The sequence below is a fragment of the Nansenia antarctica genome (genome assembly GCF_963989245.1).
Source record: "Nansenia antarctica genome assembly, chromosome: 8".
Classification (NCBI taxonomy): Eukaryota; Metazoa; Chordata; class Actinopteri; order Argentiniformes; family Microstomatidae; genus Nansenia; species Nansenia antarctica.
In genome coordinates, this window is record NC_137678.1 from 32786581 (window position 1) to 32809345 (window position 22765).

Below are 22765 nucleotides of genomic sequence, written 5' to 3' on the forward strand. Positions count from 1 at the left end.
AAGGATACCTACCTATTTTTATTAAAAGCCTACAAACCTCTCAACACAGCACTCTTGAGCTACATTTGCAACATCACAGTGTACAGTATGAAGTTTGCTATGTACGCTTTTACTGTGTGATGTTATTTTATCTTTTTAGGAAGCCTTTTTATAACTATGGATGCCTTCTGGCTAAATCTAAATTGTTTAATGTTCATTAATATGCATTGTCCCATTACAAATAAAATGAACACAAACCGTGGCAGAGAACCTTCCAGTAGACCTGTAAACATAATTCCTGCAATTCTAAAAATCAAAAATCACTGAAAGAGCAAATCATTTAACATGAGATAAGGCGGAACTTAATCTGAATTTCTTGATCTGGTGACAACCAGCAATAACTGATGGAGTGGCTTCATCATCTTCATCATCATCATCATCATCATCATCATCATCATCATCATCATCATCATCATCATCTTATTCAACAGAGACAGAATCACTGACGCTCCTTCCTGGTTAATGTCCCTTGGCTTCATCCAGCTAGATAGCTACTCATCCAAACACGACCGTTTTCTTACAATAAAATGGTTTTGAATTATAAAATACTGCTAACTAATGTTTTGAGGAACATTAGACCAGATTAACCAGAAGTCCTGGTTAGAGGGGGAATGCAAGAATGTGACACTCCTGCAAGTCTGGCACTCTGCAATTCACACAATCCTAAACAGGTGAAAGATGCATGGTAATAGACCGTTTCTTACCTCTGCCTAGGATGTCACACACTGCCGCGAATTCCCTTTTAAACACCGACCGCGCACGGGAGCTCTGGTGACAGTATAACGTCGGGAATGCCCTTTAACCAGGGACGATCAACTAGACGGAGTGCGGAGCTTACGTACATCTTACGTACATCTCATACCTCACACACGTGTGCGATCATGGGACTTGTAGTTCTTCACCTCACAAGGAAGTAGTGGAAAATTCCATATTTTTCTAAATTCTTCTATCGGATGATTTTTGTCCTACAAATGTCTCATAGCATTACAAAACCTAAAATATTATATCTCAAGCCTAATGTAAAGTATTGCATTGTAATGTCTAAAAAAATAATAATGACAGCTTAATCTCGCAAACAAACATGTAGAAACATCTGACCACATTTACCAACATTTAATATGGGTTGACTTATTTTAAAAAAACTAACCCTGCTCACACAAATGGTACTGTACACAAAAAAACATTAAATATGATAGTTACAATAATATTCCACCAGATGGCAAACTTTTCTGCTTTTTGATAGAAAACGGAAGGGCTATATCTATCTATCTATCTGTCTGTCTGCCTGTCTGTCTGTCTGTCTGTTAATCTATCTATCTATCTATCTATCTCTCTATGTAGTATATATAGTATTTAATTATAGTTATAATACATTGATTGCCTTGAATGCCTCCACTTCATCCTCCAGCACCAGGACTCCCCCGGCACCTATGGATCCAGGATCCTGTTTGTGGACTTCAGCTCTGCATTCAACACCATCATCCCAGCTCTTCTCCAGGACAAGCTGTCCCAGCTGAGCGTGCCTGAGCCCACCTGTAGGTGGATCACTGACTTCCTGACAGACAGGAAGCAGCACGTGCAGCAGGGCAAGGTTGTCTCGGGGTCCCTCCCAGACCATCAGCACTGGAGCCCCAACAAGGCTGTGTGCTCTCTCCTCTCCTCTTCTCCCTCTCTCCTCTACTCTTCTACCTCTCTCCTCTCCTCTTCTCCCTCTACACCAACAGCTGCACCTCTAGCCACCCTTCTGTCAAACTCCTGAAGTTTGTGGATGACACAACCCTCATTGGATTAATCTCCAACGGGGACAAGTCAGCCTGCAGAAGGGAAGTCTACAGCCTTGCTTCCTGGTGCAGCCAGAACAACCTGGAGCTCAACGCTCTAAAAACTGTAGAGATGGAGGGGACTTCAGGAGGAGCCCAGCCCCAACCGCCCCCCTTATCATGTGTGACTCCCCAGTAAGCAGTGTAGAGTCATTCAGATTCCTGGGGACAATAACCTCACAGGACCTCAGGTGGGCGGAGAATATCACCTCCACCATCAAGAAGGCCCAGCAGAGGATGTTCTTCCTGCGGCAGCTGAAGACATTCAATATGCCGCAGAAAGTGACGGAAGAGTTCTACACGTCCATCATGGAGTCCATCCTCAGCTCATCGATCACCGTCTGGTTCGCTGCCTCCACTGCCAAGGACAGAGGCAGGCTACAGTGGATTATTCAATCAGATGAGAAGGTCATCGGCTGCAAACTGCCATCTGTCCTGGACCTGTTCCACCTCAGAAGAGAGCAGGAAAGATCATGGCTGATCCCTCCCACCCTGGTCATCACCTCTTCCAAAGTCTCCCATCTGGAAAAAGGTTCCGGTCTATCAAGACCAAAACCTTCCACCACCTGAACAGTTTCTTCCCCGTGACAGTGGGCTTCACAAACAAGCCCCCTGCCTCTCATTGACTCTGGGACTTCCACTCCCCCCCCCCCTAACCCCCTCCATCACACACACACACACACACACACACACACACACACACACACACACGTACACAACTGACAATGTTATCTATATTAGTTTTACATCCGGTAATTTACAGCTTACATAATTATTGCTCTACTGCCCCCTTCTGTCATAAACAATGTTTGCCTATATAGTGTTGTTTATTACATTGTTGTTGTTTTTTATGATATTATTATCTTATATATTGTTGTCTGTGTCTTTATGTCTTATGCACCAACCACACCAAGTACATTTCCTGTATATGCAAATATATTCTTATACTTATTCTGATTCTGATTCTGATTGATTTCACAGTGATTTTCACTGTAATTTTCTAGTTTTATTGTGAGATTATTTGAAGGCTTCCACTCCACAATAAGAAAGTGAGTATGTTGATTGTTACTGGTATAATGCAATTGTGTGTGTGTGTGTGTGTGTGTGTGTGTGTGTGTGTGTGTGTGTGTGTGTGTGTGTGTGTGTGTGTGTGTGTGTGTGTGTGTGTGTGTGTGTGTGTGTGTGTGTGTGTGTGTGGTAGCCGCTCAATATGGAGAAGGCGGTGCTTCCTGTACCCATGAGTTGGATACTGTCTGTTTTACAGTACTGATACTGTATCTGTCAACCCACTGGTATCATCTGGTGTGAATAACATCCTGTATGTAGCAGAACTGGTTGTTGGCTCAGCACTACTGTAACGGACTGTTTCCATAATGTCAAAATGCACTGTTAGTATTTATGTCCTTTAGATATTGTACATGTATGTGGACATAAATAAAGCATTTACAATGTGTGTGTGTGTGTGTGTGTGTGTGTGTGTGTGTGTGTGTGTGTGTCTGTGTCTGTGTGTGTGTGTGTGTGTGTGTGTGTGTGTGTGTGTGTGTGTGTGTGTGTGTCTGTGTGTGTGTGTGTGTGTGTGTGTGTGTGTGTGTGTGTGTGTGTGTCTGTACACTTGTTTTACACATACTTTATTCGGCCCCAACCAGCATCAAAGTTGCCCATCAAAGTTGCCCATCCATAAATGACTTCTTACTTACTTACACTCTAGATAGGGTGCAATAACGCATTTTGGAACACAGCCAAACAGAGTAGCATATTAGTAAGAAAGTATATAGGCTAAAGGCTGAAAGCAAAAGCCTGTGAATGTAAAATCATGTGATAACTCCCTCGTCACTGTCAACCCCACTCAGATTATGAGGACCAACACTGTTACAGTCTTGCAGGGGCCACCATTACACAGCTTTATGAACAGAGGACCCTTTCATAGGCTCCTTTGCACCAATAAGGCTGCCAGACCTGACCTCGCTGATAGCAGTTTCCAGCCAGCTGGCACTAATGGGCGACTCCAGAGGGGGGTGTTGGGACTGCCAGTCATTAAGAATGCCCCAAAGGCCTGAAAAAGCCCCATTTGCAGGACCTGTGTGATGCCATCCCAGATCCATTCTCTCAATTCGTGCGTCGGTATCCTACCTACTGTACATTACAGTTCATCATGCAACGTGAACATAATGCTGGGTACTCATGTAGGAAAGAATGCCTGGCTTGTTTTGTATTTTCCTCCCAACATATATAGGCAAGTATTCACTCTCTTTTCCGAACAGGTCAGGTAGAGAGAAAAAAAATAGGCTACATCTCTGACTGACCTGTTAGGAGCTCCGTAGAATTCAACTCAGAAAATCAATAATAAAAAAGAAAAATCGATTCTGCACTTTTGGAGTCTGTCTTGTAACTGTACGATCTGACAGACTGACACTCCCTTCGAATAAGAGCGACTGAATACTGTTTTGAAAATAAGTAATGATAGTGGCGCTCAAGTAATGATAGTGGCGCTCATGGAGCTATTGGAGCAAATGCATGTTGTGTTTATTCTGTTGTTTGGGTTCTGCCCGGGTTTCAACCAGCCGAATCGGATGAATTCGTTAACAAAACCTCAAGCGCTTCATTGTTCAATGTGTTAGATTACAGTGATACATTCCAGTTAGTCAAGTGTTTATTTGTGCTTTGCAATTGGATACTTGTTGTTTAGGATTTCGCCCTGTGAGCTAAATGACTCATTTGTAGCTGAATTTAGATAAATTCTCGATAAAAAAAAAGGTGCGTCTGACATGTAGGAGATGTCTTTGAACAATAGTTAATGACTTTGCATCTTTAGTTTGTGAAGTAGTTTGCGATTACACTTCTGTAATCAACACGTTCCTGTAAATGTGTGTACATCCTTCAATCAATGTGCAATGTATTACTTTATAGCACCATTGCAGTTCATATAAAACATCACAAAGGATAAATGGATACATTCCGTATCAAATTTCAGGACATCATGTAAATGTTGACTTATTCTGCAAATGCAGAAAAACAACATAGCGTGAGCTTAGAATGATAAGGTTCTATCTCCGTTTAGAATGATAAGGTTCTATCTCCATTTAGGGTAGTTCAGAGATATTGAGCGTCAAAGTTTTTACATTCCATTATGTTCTGTGAGATGGAACCTTTGTATTTTATTAATTACTAACTCAAAAATGTCAACATTTTAAAAATAACACCACACAGGCATTAATAAACACCTAATGGATCAGATTATGTAAAAAACTCAATTTTGACAAAAATGGAGATAGAACCTTATAATTCTAACGTCACGATAGCCCGCCACCAAACTGCCTGTCATAGGCTACATTACACCCGTAAATCATTAATCACCTGCAATTGAGACAGGTGACCCGCTGGGACAATGACCAATCACGCCCTCTTCCAGGTGACCCGCTGGGACAATGACCAATCACGCCCATGCACCTCCAGGGCTTCCAGGGCTGTGCTGAAGTGCGTCTGTGTCCCTTGTGGGAGTTCAGTTCGTGGACTTAACTGAATAAGGAAATGCTCTAGGAGCGCCGCGCTGCCAGGGTGCAAGAACCATACTGTGTGGACATACAGACAGGCAACATTAAAAATCGCACATAATGCGTTGATAAAGACCACAAACATACATTTACGCACGAATTGACAGTCTTGGCTGTTCCGATTATTTGTTTGACCATGGGGAGAAGAAGAGCTACACGTGACAATGAGGATTTCAGCTTTGTCAGTCCTGTTGTCAAATATTTACTTTTCATTTTTAACTTAATATTTTGGGTAAGTAGGCGAATGTTTTGTTTTTAACGAGCAGTTGTTTGGACTTTTCTCTTTTGTTATTATAACATCTGTCATAATAATGTGTTTGTGGTCAGTACGAATTACTTCTTGATGACAATTAGGTGATATTATGGGTTATTATAGGGCAATGTCCAATAGCCAAGTAAGGCAACTCTACTGTGTTGCTGTTGGTTAATAATTGATGACCTGTCTTATGTGGAGTGCAGGAGAAAGTGCCTAATTCTCTTTCCAGGGTATAGTAAATCACATACACACTGTCCACAGTGTTTGAGAAAAAACGTTCATGCTGAATATACCATAATATTCATGTTTTTTTAAACCACTTGAACTTTGTCAGGAACAGGATTAAAGTGTCACTTAATGTCTATGTAAAAAAGAAAACGTTACATTCATCAACCCACCTTACCTATGGAACCTGATGTTAAGGTCGAGATTTATTGCCTGTTTTACTATTTACAAAGGCGGAGATTGTGCAAGAATGAATGGTTGAACTACATTCCTTTCAATGTTCGATACCAATGTGATTCTCCCGCATCTTCATTACCATATGAAAGAACCGTGCTTCTTTTCCATATGAACATGCTTAAACAATGTTTTACCAGTGAGGAATTGAGCTTGCTAAGGAATTCTTTCACTATACTTGCACATCAAATGTGTTCAGCTGCCCTATGGGACAATATTCCCCTTGTTTTGAAACTATAAGGTTTTGTTTCGATCACTAGCCTAATACATTTCACAAATGTACTGTTAATGGGCTATCTCTAAGACTGAGAATCTGTCTAGATGCAATACACTTTGTAGATCAGACTCTCATTACAATAACAATGTAGGCTATAAACCTACAGGCTTAGTAAGAAGAAACCTCCATTGTTGTTGTTTTTCAGCCTTTATACACTGTACTTTATATGCCAATCCACTTTTTTTTAACCACGCTGTTGCTAAGCACCACAAAGTTTCATTTATTCATATGCTGATGGAGCGACACAGGGTCCTTTGAGAAGAGGGCCCCATGCTTTCTCCTCTCTCCAAATCTGTTTAGTAGTCAAAATGAGTGAATACATTATGCCTCTTGGATACTTCAATCAAATTCTAACCAAGGTATTGAAAATGTTGTATGTGAAAGGGCTATTAGCTCTTTCCCCACCTAGACCTTGAGAGAGGGCTTGATACGTTTACAGGTTCCACTATCATGAAGTAACATTCTCACTTGTTTTCCCCCTGAATGGAAAGCTTTTACTCATAGCTTGTCTCAAAGTATGTGAGGGTCCCATCCTTTTTTCCTTGTTACACTATCAAAGCTGCTTGGTGACACTGTCAACACTGCTCTGAAGGACCTGTAATGCAGTGGGACAGATATGGGAGAGATGTCATCTTTCAATGTGCCATCACATCGACTCTTGTCATCTTTCAATGTGCCATCACATCGACTCTTCCCCACCATTGTATCTCTGTCACATGACAACGGGTGCTTCTCATGCACACCGTCATGGCTGAATGCTTCTTCTTTTTTTTTCTCCATAAAGGCAACAAGCTGACAATGTAGGAAGCATGTAGAAGGTTGCTAGCTGTGCAAAGTTAACACTGCCCAGCGTGTGTCAGCTAGCTGTCAGGTGCTTGGGGAGCCATAGCCTCTGTTGTAGCCTACTACAGTAAGGGGCTTTCTGACTGAAACAAACAAAGAACACAATCATGCAGACTGGGCTTTCCAATGTGGGGTTTTAGTCTGTACTGTAGCTTTCAGTCACATGGTTTCTTCCCTAGCAACCACCAACCTGACGGGCAAAAAGTATCATAGCAACATCGCTCAACATGGCGATTTACCGGCTGCCTACTATTTAGACCACCTCACCCATGAAGAACTATCAAGATACACGACGGTGATAGGAGTGGAGGATCGACTCCATTCAAATGGTTTTGGATTCCATGTCTTCTCCTCTATCCGGACACGTTGGAATTATTTTCCTAACCCCCGGAGAATCAAAGTTATTAACCCGCAAAAGGTGCTTCCTTGATCGGCTTTGTCCGTGAATAACACCGGTTATGGAGGTGGTACAAACACAAGACTATTATTGCTAAATTCACCATCAGTATACGGTCATTTTGAGCCCTTAACCACCACGCTGACACCCCGAGAAGATATACTTTTAATATGAAACTCGATCAACCGGGAGTTCTACCGCTGCTGGACGAAACTCCCAACTCCCGCTGTTAGCGGGGCGAGGGAATATTTAGATCCGGGAATTCGCTCCTTGCTGTGTCCACGGTGATAGGAGTGGAGGATTGACTCCATTCAAAACGTTTTGGATTCCATGTCTTCTCCTCTATCCGGACACGTTGGAATTATTTTCCTAACCCACGGAGAATCAAAGTTATTAACCCGCAAAAGGTGCTTCCTTGACCGGCTTTGTCCGTGAATAACTCCGGGAATTCGCTCCTTGCTGTGTCCACGGTGATAGGAGTGGAGGATCGACTCCATTCAAAAACTTTTGGATTCCCTGGCTTCTCCTCTTTCCGGACACGTTATTTATTACACGTATTTTCCTAACCCACGGGAAATCAAAGTTATTAACCCGCAAAAAGTGGGTTTTGCCCGTGGGTTTTGCCCGCAAAAAGTGCCTTTTGCCCGTCAGGTGTGCGTTTCCACTATGCTGTGACGTCACATGAAAGCTATGAATGGGCTTGGCGTGGATTAAAGTCCAGTTTTGAGAGGTTGTAGGCCTAACAAGTGTGCTTTCTATAAAATGTGCAGCAGAAACAGCATTCCACAGAGAGGCATGAACAGATAAGTGGTTAGAATGTCTACCAATAACAGGAAATGCCCTGAATGCTTTTACTTTAGAATTTGTTGGTTTTACAGTGTTGATGTTTTTTTGTTTATCTGTTAATTTAGCACAGAGGCTACCTGAACGATACACACTCTTAATAACAAATTAGCAACAGTGTTAGGATGTATCACGATGAACTATGCCACAAGCTGTGAGTCAACATCACACGTCAAAGTGCTACTCCTCTCTTGGTCTCTTGGCCTTGTACAAACAGGATAAGATCTTGTAAAAACTTGCATCTCGACTGGGAGGAATGCATTGTTGACATTATTTTTCCACCCCCTCGAGCTAGTTGGTGAAGATGTCAGAAGAACACCCCGTTTCATAAACTGTTAGAAGCTTTGTGACAAATAGCACATATCATCACAAATGTGAACAATGGTGTGAGAGAGGGTCTTTTTTTAAACAAAAACAAAAATCACCTTGAAAGGTATTGTGTTACACTGACAGAGAAATTAAATTTTCAGAAAAATACACCTGAAACCTTATTCACCACAACAAGTTGCTTTATAATGAATCTGTGTACTTATAGGATGCGTGTACCCAGAGCTAACTTTTTGGCACATAAATAGGGTTTGTGTAAGGTATCCTTCTGCTTTTGTGAAGTGAAAAAAGTAGTCCCCTTACTTGAACAGACACTGCTTTCCCCTCCTACAAAGTGCAAGGTACAGTCAGTCTGGTAACTGGATACCTGGGTGGGAGAGGAGGATCGCTGTAGGCTCCCTATTATGTTAGTGGAGCTGTGCTTGGGTCTCCCTGGAGGTGGAGGTGGAGTGAATGGGCCCTTGTAAGAAAAGGTCCTAATCACTGCCATATTGTTTATTTAGCCAAAGGAGAACTGAGGCTAACTAACCCTACGCTCCACTATTGGATTTTTTTAACCGTTGTCAGTTTAGGTCTAAAACTATTAGTTGAATGTTTGTTCGGTTTGCATACAATTGTCTTTAGTCTCAACCTACCATGGGTATAGTCACCTGTACATGAGAGGACACATCTATCTGTGGATGGGAGTCTGACACGTTCAAGCCTCCCGCCTGGAGAGTGTTCCTGATGTTGTTGTTGTTTGTCCTGTTGGTTTATTTCTTAATTATGGCGAGCATTCTTTGGTCATCCACTGTTGAAATCTTCCTTGGCCGTTTGTGATTGCTGATCATGTGGTGGAAACCTTTAACTGAAATAGAAGTAAAAATAGTAAATAGTAATAGTAAAATAGTACTTAAAGTAAAAAATAATAGTAATAGTAATACAATAAAATATTATTATAATATAATATTATTATAATAACTTTAAATCACTTAACAAAGAGCGGCTGGTTTCCCAAATACCTTTATTGCAAACAATAAAAGCCGAGCTGGTCTGCAGAGCAACTGAAGACTTTTTGGCTTGGGCCCAGCATTTATACAATTACATGTTAGCATACATTATCGACCACTCCTCCTTTTGACATGTTACCAATGAACCTCTGCCATGAGATGCCCCTCCTGACACGTGAACACTTGACCACTATAGCCACGTACGACGGCACTAACATACATGTGCACATAGGTTAATGGATATCAGACCCTGCATGTTCTGGCCACATGTACATTTAGCCGGCCAGTGTCACTTTATTGTGTGGTTAACCCCTGTGTGGTTAACCCCTGTGGCCCCTCAGTCCTATTAGCTCCACCCCCAGATTTTTCCAATACTTTTGGTGCCCAGAAATAGGAGGACTATGTACAAAAATGGTTGCAATTTTTAAATGGTGACACAATCTGAAAAAACAACAACAACAACATTGAATGAAATCTTAGAATCTCTCACTTTAACCTCATACAGTACTAACTGTTGGATTATAAAGCTAAAAGAAGACAAAATGCTTCATCTTTCCAATACTTGTGGAGGGCACTGTAGTTTCTCCACATATTTATTATAACTCAGTTTATTCACATTTATTCACGTTTTGCTTACGGTACATATTAACCAGTGGCGGGCGGTGCATTTCACACCTAGGCCTTCAGTGATGTCCGACACATTCCTACCTGAATTATTCTACCTCTTAATACCATCGTTATGACGCCATGGCTCTAGAAACTAGACAGAAACACAGTATAACCGGGCGTTGCATCACCTTAACATAGTCAGACAAGTACAACAGAGTTATATTAATATTTCCGAAGCATTTTTAATCAATAAATCCGCATTTACAATGAAGAGTGTTAAACTAACATCTTTAAGATCGCTACATTACCCACGTCTGTCGTCTCGTCCACCATAATAGCGACAAAGGGTGCCTTTTTAATCTCCATTTTGATCTCTTCTTCCATCACTTCAGCAATAGCAAAAATCAGGTCGTTTTGTATTTTGCCTGACGTCCCAGTAAACACTTTGTTTGTGGACAGGTGGTAATGTAAATCTGGGTTGTTTTCAGCCAGAAAAGAAAGAAGCTCAACGTAGTTTCCTCTGTTTGTGGACTTGGCGCTTTCATTGTGTCCCCTAAATGAAAGTTATTGTTTACCCAAAAACAGGACACAATCGATCAGTATTATCGATCAGTCAACGAAAGCTTTCGTTGTGAGGCTCCGTTTCCCTGCGCACTTTCAAAAGTTTCACATCTACCGGCATAGTTCCGCATCTCAATAGTGAATATCAATAGTGCGTATCAATAGTGCGTAGCAATAGTGCGTATCCAATCAAAAGACGTGCTGGGTGCTGACATCATTGAGCCTTACAGCAGGCGCCGTTGTTGCTTTTGCTCGCATCTACGTAGGTTTACTAGGTACGCCACAGGTTTTCTCGTTCCAATGTTAAGTTACAGGTCGAATCCGCAGCACCGTTTAATGTGAAGGCGGGCAGATTTTTGAGCCCCCTAGCAACACATTTTGATTGGATAAAAGCTCTAACATAAAGGCCAGCCCTCCAAATCTCAATCGGAGACTGGAAGCAGCGCAACCAAGAGGAAAGCTATGAAATGAAGAGAATAGACTATGGGGAATCATTAATACATATTTGTGGAAAATATATATTAAAATAAAATGTATATTCTGATGATGTTTAGGCCAGCAGAGAAGGCCTTGCTGGCCCTGACGGCACACCACTGATATTAACTGTTTGTTGTTGCCTATAATAACTTTAGCCGGTTGGGTGAGCAGGTTAATGATGCTGCTGAAACTGAGGCTGACACTCGTTTTACAAAATAATCCAATTATTATTGAGGGGGACAATGTTGCCTACTTCTTACACCCCCCCACCCCCCCCCCACCTGGTAAGGTAGGAGTCTTGCAAGAGACTCTAGATTGTCTATGTATTTGAGACTTTTGCATAATTTCACTGGTAAGATTCCTCAGTTGGACTCAAACTTAAGTGCATTCCAAAAAAAAGCAACAAGCCCATTTTGCAATGTTCCGACATCTTGAATGAGTGTTCCCGTGTACAGTACAAACTGCCACTCCCAGGACAAGTATGAACATACTGGGGCATGAAAGACTCATATTATGTTGCTGTGCAATGCCTGAATCGGCAAAACAATACAATATGACTATATATGACCTTTCCTGTTGTGTTCCCATCTCTTCAGATGATTTCAATGGTGATGATGTCAATTGGCGTTTATGCGAGGATGACTAAACATGCAGGTAAGCGACCTTCCATTGAGGGAATCAATGCTGACATTCAGACACATTCAGTGTGAGATGGCCTCAGTGGCTGTAGAGAATTTCTCCAGATACTTAGTATGTCTCTGTCTCTCCAGCAGAGTTCAATAAGCATGGTTGAAATAAAGTTAGCAATGCCCAAGGTAACCGGAGGTTTTTGGTCTGTGTCTTTTATTTGATTCCAAAGGTCAGTCAGTCTTTGTTATGAAGAATGTCAGAAATGCACCTCACAAATCCTACTCCTGAAGTTGGAGAAATTCTCCCAGAAATGTTTGTAATTCCTTCTCAGATTATGTAGGACCAGCTCAAATGGAATTGGCAAACGAGGTTACTTGTTGGTCTTTCAAACCAACGGGTTTCGAGATTTCCGCTCTCTCTGAATGTGTTTTGAAAAGTATGCATTGCACAAGGGATTTGATGTACTGGTACAATCTGTTACTAAAATGTTCTCGCTCTCTCCACCCTCTCTCTCCTCCCTCTCTCTCCACCCTCTCTCTTCTCCCTCTCTCTGTACCCCCTCCACCCTCTCTCTCCACCCTCTCTCTGTACCCCCTCCACCCTCTCTCTGTACCCTCTCTCTGTACCCCCTCCACCCTCTCTCTCTGTACCCTCTCTCTCCACCCTCTTTCTCTGTACCCTCTCTCTCCACCCTCTCTCTCTGTACCCTCTCTCTGTACCCCCTCCACCACCTCTCTGTACCCTCTCTCTCCACCCTCTTTCTCTGTACCCTCTCTCTCCACCCTCTCTCTGTACCCTCTCTCTCCACCCTCTCTCTCCTCCCTCTCTCTCCACCCTCTCCTCCCTCTCTCTCCACCCTCTCTCTCCACCCTCTCTCTCCTCCCTCTCTCTCCACCCTCTCTCTCCTCCCTCTCTCTCCACCCTCTCTCTCCTCCCTCTCTCTGTACCCTCTCTCTCCACCCTCTCTCTCCACCCTCTCTCTGTACCCTCTCCTCTCTCTCCTCCCTCTCTCTCCACCCTCTCTCTCCACCCTCTCCTCCCTCTCTCTCCACCCTCTCCTCCCTCTCCATCTCTGCTCCCCTTTTCTTGCATTCATCCATCTCTTGCTCTCTATCCTCTCACTACTCTTTATGCTTTTCACTCTCTTTCTCCCAAACATGACTCTGTCGTTCTCTTCCACCTCCCTCTCTTCCTCCCTCCCTCCCTCCCTCCTGCTCAGAGGCAGCCATGGCCTGTCTGGCGGTGGACCCTGCCATCCTGCTGATGGTCGTGGGGGTCCTCATGTTCCTCATCACCTTCTGCGGCTGCGTGGGCTCTCTCAGGGAGAACATCTGTCTCCTGCAGACGGTACGGTGGTCTGGCCCAGGCCTAGTTCAAACTCTTCATACAGTGCTTCCTTCCTTCCTTACTTGCTTTCTTCCTTGAAGTGATCACTGATCTGGCTACGTGTGATGGGTGAAAGCAAGGGGGTGACGTTAGAATTATAAGGTTCTATCTATGTTTTTTACATAATCTGATCCATTAGGTGTTTATTAATGCCTGTGTGGTGTTATTTTTAAAATGTTGACATTTTTGAGTTAGTACCGGTAATTCATAAAATACAAAGGTTCCATCTCACAAAACATAACGGAATGTAAAAACTTTGACGCCCGCGGAATGTAAAAACTTTGACGCCCGCAGCCCGGGATTGGGAAATGCGGGTAGACCTCAGCCAGAGGCTCACCTTCCCACCCGAAATTGCAGCGACCAACCTGCGCCCAGACCTAGTCCTCTGGTCCAAGTCCTGCCGGCGTGTCTTCATCGTAGAACTGACGGTCCCATGGGAGGAGGCCATCGATGAGGCATTCGAACGGAAGAGGCTGCGGTATGCCAACTTAGCAGTCGAAGCAGAGGGGCGGGGCTGGAACGTGAAGGTGTGGCCAGTGGAGGTGGGCTGCAGAGGCTTTGTAGCCAGCTCCACCACAAGGCTCCTGAGGGCAGTAGGGATCAGAGGACAGGCCCAACGGAAGGCAATTAAAGAACTGTCCACTGCAGCAGAACGGAGCAGTCACTGGCTGTGGCTGAAACGTAGGGACCCAACATGGGCTCCCAAATGACCACGTGGTGCCACCGTGCGACACACACCCAGGCCTGATCAGCCTGTGGTGGGCCAACCTCGGCAGAGGGTGTCTTGTGATAAATGGCCGAAACACCCAATGAGGTCGGGGACCACAACTGAAGATGTGTCGTACTGGTGGCACCACGTGATCATTGCCAAATTCCACTCCACCCAAGAGGACATCTCCAACTCCACTCAGTCAATTGTTGTGCTAATTATTTAGGGATTTTAACATCTAGTCCTATTAAGAATCCAATCTGAACTGCCCTAAACGGAGATAGAACCTTATAATTCTAAGCTCACGAAGGGGGTGAAGACATTCCCCTCACCTAGCCAATTACATGCAAATCAGTGATAACTTCAAGCAAAGGGGGTATGAAGGATGTATTCGGAAAAATATTGCACTGCAGCCAGCGTTAACTACAACCAACATCCTGGGGTTCCGCAGGGTTGGGTTGACCCCTGAGAGACAACTACAACACACGCTCTCCTGACCGACCGTTACACTGATAATGAATTAATGATTAACTTGCTTGTTTTTCTCACAGTCTCTCACTTTCGCTTCCTCTCACTTCTAGTTCTGCATCTGCCTGACGGTGATCTTCCTGCTGCAGCTAACTGCAGGCGTCCTGGGCTTCGTCTTCTCAGATAAGGTACTGTGGGTCTGTGTTGGGTCACACACACCTTGACCCAGGTCAGTTCCCCACCAGTTCTTTGAATTCTTCACTTTCATTCTTCACCAGTTCTTTGAATTCTTCACTTTCATTCTTCACCAGTTCTTTGAATTCTTCACTTTCATTCTTCACCAGTTCTTTGAATTCTTCACTTTCATTCTTCACCAGTTCTTTGAATTCTTCACTTTCATTCTTCACCAGTTCTTTGAATTCTTCACAACTGGCAGTTGATCAACTGCCAACCTGTCCTCAGACCATCTCTTCTTTAAGTCTTATTCTTAGACTACAAGACTTATCATCCATTATCACTGTTTGATATGGACCTGCACAAAATTAAAGTAAATGTAAGGTACAGTCAAAGAGTCCACTTGGCAGAAAATTGCTAAAGCACACTCACTTTTTGGTGGTACTGTACTTGCAACATTGACTTTTTCAACTCACACAATTGACCTCGAAGGCAGTTGAATCACACCCTCCCCTCTTGTCGTAGACATAATGAGATTTGTTCATGTTAGTTTTCAGACATCTATGACTGATGTTTAATGGAACCCAGTCCATGATGGCATTAACAAAAAACAAAACAAAAAGGCGGCTTTATTTGTGTGATTATTAGATTAGCAAGATGAGTGTACATACTATTGAATGATTTTATGGTAATCAGTGCAAGTGGCCATAGAGTGTCTTCTTCTGTCTCCCCTCCAGGCCAGGAATAAAGTCTTCTTCTGTCTCTCCTCCAGGCCAGGAATAAAGTCTTCTTCTGTCTCTCCTCCAGGCCAGGAATAAAGTCTTCTTCTGTCTCTCCTCCAGGCCAGGAATAAAGTCTTCTTCTGTCTCTCCTCCAGGCCAGGAATAAAGTCTTCTTCTGTCTCTCCTCCAGGCCAGGAATAAAGTCTTCTTCTGTCTCTCCTCCAGGCCAGGAATAAAGTATTTTTCTGTCTCTCCTCCAGGCCAGGAATAAAGTCTTCTTCTGTCTCTCCTCCAGGCCAGGAATAAAGTGAGCGAGATTATCAACAACTCCATCGTCCATTACAGGGATGATCTCGACCTGCAAAACCTCATCGACTTTGGTCAGAAAGAGGTGAGACCGCCTGTTAATATGAAACATATCACCTGTAAATATGAAACATATCACCTGTAAATATGAAACATATATCCTGATATGATGTGTTTTTGTATGACTATATGCCAATTTTGTGTGCTTATCAAATATTGCAATACTCATTGTTTAACCGTAAACATACTAAAAGTGTGCCCACTCTCAGAACATAAACTGACCACTCTTAGTCAACATGCTTTTCTTTGTAACTGGACCTGAGCCAGATTTAGAGACCACGGCTAGTGGGGACCAGTATAGGTTACCTGTGGTCAGCAGAACAGAACAGCATGGACACAGGATAGAGCCATGTATGGAAACTAATGTCTCTCTGAGAACAAGTATATAAGCTGTAACTTCCATCAGTACCATGCTCGGCATCTCCTATGTCGCAGCCATGCTTGAAGCTTGGACATAAGAGCATGCTGCCTTGAAAACATCTGTACAAGAGAATGTAACCCAGATCTGCCTAATACAATGATTACCATTCAACCTTCTCTCTGAGTCATCAATATAATTTCCGGCCACCTGACTATGAAAGAAAGCCATATATCATATCCTCACACTGTTTTTTCAGTATTGAGGCTGTTCCCCAGGTTTCCCCTATCCTAGCGCTGGGTCCATCACACCTATCATTTGTTTATTTGTTTATTTATTGGAAGGATCTCCATTAGCTATAGCCATAGGCATGAGCTACTTTTAGTGGGGTCCACATTTAAAACATACATTACAAACAACATTTAACATATAAAACATACTTAAATCACAAATATCAAACATTAAAATATATCATACATTATACACTTTTACATTTGGAATACTATTAAACACTTAAATCTCTAGTTACATCAAAATAGAACACATTTTTATGTAATTACAACAAATTACAACCATTCATTCTTCTTAAAACATCTCTTTCCTTCTCCTCCTGGTCTCCTCAGTTCAGCTGCTGCGGAGGCATCGCCTACACAGACTGGTCTCAGAACATGTACTTCAACTGCACCCCCGACAACCCCAGCAGAGAGCGCTGCTCCGTCCCCTACTCCTGCTGTCTGATATCCAAAGACGAGGTCAGGGCCGTGCCAGGGACTGCTGTTATTTAATATCCACATTTCGTGAGCTTAGAATTATAAGGTTCTATCTCCATTTTTGTCAAAATTGAGTTTTTTACATAATCTGATCCATTAGGTGTTTATTAATGCCTGTGTGGTGTTATTTTTATGTTATTTTTTTCTTAGTAATTAATAAAATACAAAGGTTCCATCTCACAAACAAAAACTTTGACGCTCAATATCTCTGAACTGCCCTAAACGGAGATAGAACCTTATCATTCTAAACGGAGATAGAACCATATCATTCTAAGATCACGATTTATCCAACTCATATTTCAATGACCTGTGTGTCTGTGTGTCTGTGTGTCTGTGTGTCTGTGTGTCTGTGTGTCTGTGTGTCTGTGTGTGTGTGTGTGTGTGTGTGTGTGTGTGTGTGTGTGTGCAGGCGGTCATCAACACCATGTGTGGCCAGGGCATGCAGGAGCTGGACTACCTGCAGGCCGGGGCGTTCATCCACACCAACGGCTGCATAGACAAGCTGGTCAACTGGATCCACACCAACCTGTTCCTGCTGGGGGGCGTCGCCCTGGGCCTGGCCATACCACAGGTGGGTCAGTCAGGCAGGCAGGCAGTCAGTCAGTCAGTCAGTCAGACGGTCAGTCAGTCAGGCAGTGAGTTAGTCAGTCAGTCAGTCAGTCAGTCAGGCAGGCAGGCAGTCAGTCAGTCAGTCAGACAGTCAGTCAGTCAGTCAGTGAGTTAGTCAGTTGGTCAGTCAGTCAGTCAGTCAGTCAGACAGTCAGTCAGGCAGTGAGTTAGGCAGTGAGTCAGTCAGTCATCCAGTCAGTCAGCCAGCCAGTCAGGCAGGCAGGCAGGCAGTCAGTCAGTCAGTCAGTCACACAGTCAGTCAGTCAGTCAGTCAGTGAGTTAGTCAGTTGGTCAGTCAGTCAGTTGGACAGTCAGGCAGTCAGGCAGGCAGTCAGTCAGACAGTCAGTCAGGCAGGCAGGCACACAGTCAGTCAGTTAGTCAGTCAACCAGTCAGTCAGTCGACCAGTCAGTCAGTCAGGCAGTCAGGCACACAGTCAGTCAGTCAGGCAGTCAGTCAGTCAGTCAGTCAGACAGACAGTTAATCAATCAGACAATCAGACAGTCAGTCAGTCAGTCAGTCAGTCAGTCAACCAGTCAGTCAGTCAGTCAGTCAACCAGTCAGTCAGTCAGTCAACCAGTCAGTCAGTCAGTCAACCAGTAAGTCAGTCAACCAGTCAGTCAGTCAACCAGTCAGTCAGTTAGTCAGTGAGTTAGTCAGTTGGTCAGTCAGTCAGTGAGTTAGTCAGTCCACCAGTCAGTCAGTCAGTCAGCCAGCCAGGCAGGCAGGCAGGCAGGCAGGCAGGCAGTCAGTCAGTCATCCTGTCAGTCAGTCAGTCAATCAGTCAGGCAGTCAGGCAGTCAGGCAGTCAGTCAGTCAGTCAGTCAGTCACTCAGCCAGTCAGTCATTCAGTCAGTCAGTCAGTCAGACAGTCAGTCAGTCAGTCAGGCCCAGTCAGTCAGTCAGTCAGGCAGGCAGTCAGTCAATCAGTCAGGCAGTGAGCCAGTCTGTCAGTCAGTCAGTCAGGCAGTCAGTCAGGCAGTCAGTCAGTCAGTCAGGCAGTCAGTCAGGCAGTCAGTCAGTCAGTCAGTCAGTCAGTGAGTTAGTCAGTTGGTCAGTCAGTCAGTTGGACAGTCAGGCAGTCAGGCAGGCAGTCAGTCAGACAGTCAGTCAGGCAGGCAGGCACACAGTCAGTCAGTCAGTCAGTCAGTCAACCAGTCAGTCAGTCGACCAGTCAGTCAGTCAGGCAGACAGTTAATCAATCAGACAATCAGACAGTCAGTCAGTCAGTCAGTCAGTCAGTCAACCAGTCAGTCAGTCAGTCAACCAGTCAGTCAGTCAGTCAACCAGTAAGTCAGTCAACCAGTCAGTCAGTCAACCAGTCAGTCAGTTAGTCAGTGAGTTAGTCAGTTGGTCAGTCAGTCAGTGAGTTAGTCAGTTGGTCAGTCAGTCAGTTGGTCAGTCAGTCCACCAGTCAGTCAGTCAGTCATCCCGTCAGTCAGTCAGTCAGTCAGCCAGCCAGGCAGGCAGGCAGGCAGGCAGGCAGGCAGTCAGTCAGTCATCCTGTCAGTCAGTCAGTCAATCAGTCAGTCAGTCAGGCAGTCAGTCAGTCAGTCAGTCACTCAGCCAGTCAGTCATTCAGTCAGTCAGTCAGTCAGTCAGACAGACAGTCAGTTAGTCAGATAGTCAGTCAGACAGTCAGGCCCAGTCAGTCAGTCAGTCAGGCAGGCAGTCAGTCAATCAGTCAGGCAGTGAGCCAGTCAGCCAGTCAGCCAGTCAGCCAGTCAGTCAGTCAGTCAGTCAGGCAGTCAGGCAGTCAGTCAGTCAGTCAGGCAGTCAGGCAGTCAGTCAGGCAGTCAGTCAGTCAGTCAGTCAGTCACTCAGCCAGTCAGCCAGTCAGTCAGTCATTCAGTCAGTCAGTCAGACAGTCAGTCAGTCAGGCAGTCAGTCAGTCAGTCACTCAGTCAGTCATTCAGTCAGTCACTCAGTCAGTCATCTAGTCAGTCATCCAGTCAGTCATCCAGTCATCCAGTCATCCAGTCAGGCAGTCAGTCAGGCAGTCAGTCAGTCAGTCAGGCAGGCACACAGTTTATTTGATACATTTAGGTTATATAGATGTATGGACTAGTTGATATAGCAATACTCTGATAATATGCTGATAGAACTCAAACACAAGTTATTGCGTGGTGAAGGGGATTTTAGCTGATGTCACCAACTGAAGCTTAGGTCTAAGGGGAAGTAGGGAACCACAGAAAACATCATCAGCGTTATGAAGGCGCTCTGTTCACCCGGTCTCTCTGGGGTTTCCCTGGGCATGCTCCTGGAACAAACTCCCTGAATAAATCAAACAGGCCCAAACCCTTAAAATATTTAAATCTAAGCTAAAAACCTTCATGCTTTGCACCAGTTATGATTAAACACAAACACTTCTATCAATGTCTTTTTTCCATTAACTATTGTCTTTTTAAATGTTTTATCTATTTACTTCTTATATTTGCTTTTATTCATTGTAATTTTTATTTTCTCATGCTGCTCTTGCTGTATTTTTTAATAATGTAAGTAAAGCACTTTGAATTGCCCCTGTTGTATGAAATGTGCTATACAAATAAACTTGCCTTGCCTTGCCTTGCCTTCTCTCTGGTAGCTGGTCGGGATCCTCCTGTCTCAGATCCTGATCAACCAGATCAAGGACCAGATCGAGCTCCAGAGCTACAACAGTCAGCATCGATCGGACCCATGGCAGTGACCCGAGGCTGATCTACCCAGTCCCAGAACTCTGGGTCACCAGCTCTGGAGAGAAGAGCCAGACTGCTGGTGGTGTTTGGTGGGAGTCTAGCGCCCTCTGCTGGGCTTGGACCAGGCCGGCATGTGTCAAGACAAGAGTCCTCTGCATTGTTTTAAAAGCTAATTGTAAAGCCTGTTTAAAGACTTTGGAGGTGATGGGATGTCTCTTTTTGGATCCCCCATGTAACAGGCGTCAGGACAGTGGGTCAACTGAGCCGTCAGGCGGGGTGTGTGATCCTGCTGTTCATTCTGTGGTCGTCTGTAAGGACGTACAGGCACGTTGGAAACTCCTACTGTACATTTAAATGTATTCATCATTTCGTGACGTTAGAATTATAAGGTTCTATCTCAATTTTCGGTCAAAATTGAGTTTTTTACATAATCTGATCCATTAGGTGTTTATTAATGCCTGTGTGGTGTTATTTTAAAAATGTTGACATTTTTTGTTAGTAATTAATAAAATACAAAGGTTCCATCTCACAAAACATAATGGAATGTAAAAACTTTGACGCTCAATATCTCTGAACTACCCTAAACGGAGATAGAACCTTATAATTCTAAACGGAGATAGAACCTTATCATTCTAAACTCACGACTTGATATGTATCATGAACTGTAAGTCGATGAAAAGGGAAAAACGTATGTGGCGTATGTGTAACAGCAATCCGAGTCCAAACACTGTGCAAAGTAAATTAAACTTGATTTAGTTAGGGTTTTGTAAAATGTACTGTATGTTGTTTACAACATTGATCTGGTATTGATAATCATTCAGTTATCCCCGTAAACTCTCTTACCAAAACCAAAACTATTAAACATTGCTCTTCTCATACATGGCCACTGATAATGTAAGAAGGCTTTAACTGCTGAGGTACTGTTGTGGTTTGTATGGTTGCCATGGTTGCCAACCACAGTGAAATTTCTGTTACAAAAATATTTTGACATATTTCAGGGATATTTTGATTTTCTTTTTTTACCTTAATGTAAAGTGTGATTGTTCACATTGCTTTTGCCATCAAGCATAATGTAGCTAACATTTCAATTCACACAGCATCCTTAAACGTGTACATATTGTTATTAACTACAATGATTAGTGTTCAAATGTATATTTTGAGAACCTGTACAGTCACATTCCTTTACATAAAAGGCTTTTGGATATTGAATCCTCGTGGGTCTCGTCTGTAATTGCAGTTAATCGTGGGGCGGAGATTTCCTGAGCTCTCGTCGAACGTGGGATTTCCGCAAAATAAAGCACAACAGAAAGGGCTGATTTATAATAAACATGCCTTATTTTCTGTAATGCCTCCATGCAAGCGTTGGTGTTTAGATTGGCAAAGGCTTCAACTGCGATGTTTACACTCATGTTCTTTCTCTCCATAACATAACCATGTTGGGATGTTCACATACTGTATATATCACAAGAAAACGTTGTGGCCCCTTGACAACATTACTAGTCACCTTCTCTTCCTCTGTGTTTGGGCCGATACGCTGACTACAAACACAGCTTCGTCAAGCATTACAGTTGTATATGTTGACTGTATATACATGTATATAAGTTGACTACTGTATTTAGCAGTATATCAAGACATTCTTTCATAGCGCTGTGCTCTGAGCATGCATGTCGTGACCTGCCAGGGGTGGGTAAGGACATAGGGGCTGAGGTTGCGTGAGAAAGAAGAGAATAACTAAAAGGGAACAAAACCAGAACGACTATTATCTCCTGAACATTTCCAACTGGGTTGGACTCGACACACAGACTCAAAAATGAATCATTGTGATTACAGGCTGCCAATGCTGAAGGAGCATTACCAGAACATGTCCTGTGTCTATCATTACCAGAACAAATGTGTTCACTGCAGTTAACCAGCTCAACAACAATTGTTGTTCATTTGTCATCACCAACTGCTAACAACTTACTCAGTCAGTACCACTGCTTTTAATACCAATGACTCAACACCATATCTGAGGCGTAGTATTGTGTCCTATTCTGCCCTTTGGTCCTACAGTATGCCACAGTATGTCACTTCAGTAAAAAAAATCGAATGTTTGATTCCGGTGAAATCTGTTTTCTTGAATCGATAACATTTCACCATGCCCTGGTTCACCCAACTGTTGTTGAAAGAATAATGTAGTATCTGTGAATTAGACTTAAAACAATCAAACTTCTCATCCCCACCCCATTTGTCCCACTGGCAAATGAAAACCTGAGAAACCCTGACACATTCCATCCCTGAAATCGGATGCACATGGGGTCCTGGAATAGTAACAGTCTTACATGAGAGGTACTTCTGGAGGCGATCCCTCTGTTTGTGCACAATGCACACAGCCCTGGAGTTGTTTAACTAATTACCTCAACTACCGCACGAATATCTGTAACCTAATACTGAACATGCCAGGTGTGTTAC

The 22765-nt window shown here is 43.5% G+C and overlaps 1 protein-coding gene across 2 annotated transcripts; it reads left to right on the forward strand.

Moving 5' to 3' along the window:
- The first annotated feature begins 5389 nt into the window (after positions 1-5389).
- On the forward strand, positions 5390-21507 carry tspan33a (tetraspanin 33a). 2 transcript variants are annotated; one of them, XM_080537404.1, is made up of 8 exons: positions 5390-5642; positions 12045-12102; positions 13298-13425; positions 14755-14829; positions 15833-15928; positions 16885-17013; positions 17441-17602; positions 20224-21507. In XM_080537404.1, the coding sequence occupies exons 1-8, from the start codon at positions 5547-5549 to the stop codon at positions 20323-20325; spliced, it is 846 nt and encodes a 281-aa protein (XP_080393530.1). In that variant the 5' UTR covers positions 5390-5546; the 3' UTR covers positions 20326-21507. The 2 variants fall into 2 exon arrangements, with proteins under 2 accessions (XP_080393530.1, XP_080393531.1); XM_080537405.1 differs by having other exon boundaries at positions 13304-13425.
- The last annotated feature ends 1258 nt before the right edge of the window (positions 21508-22765 follow it).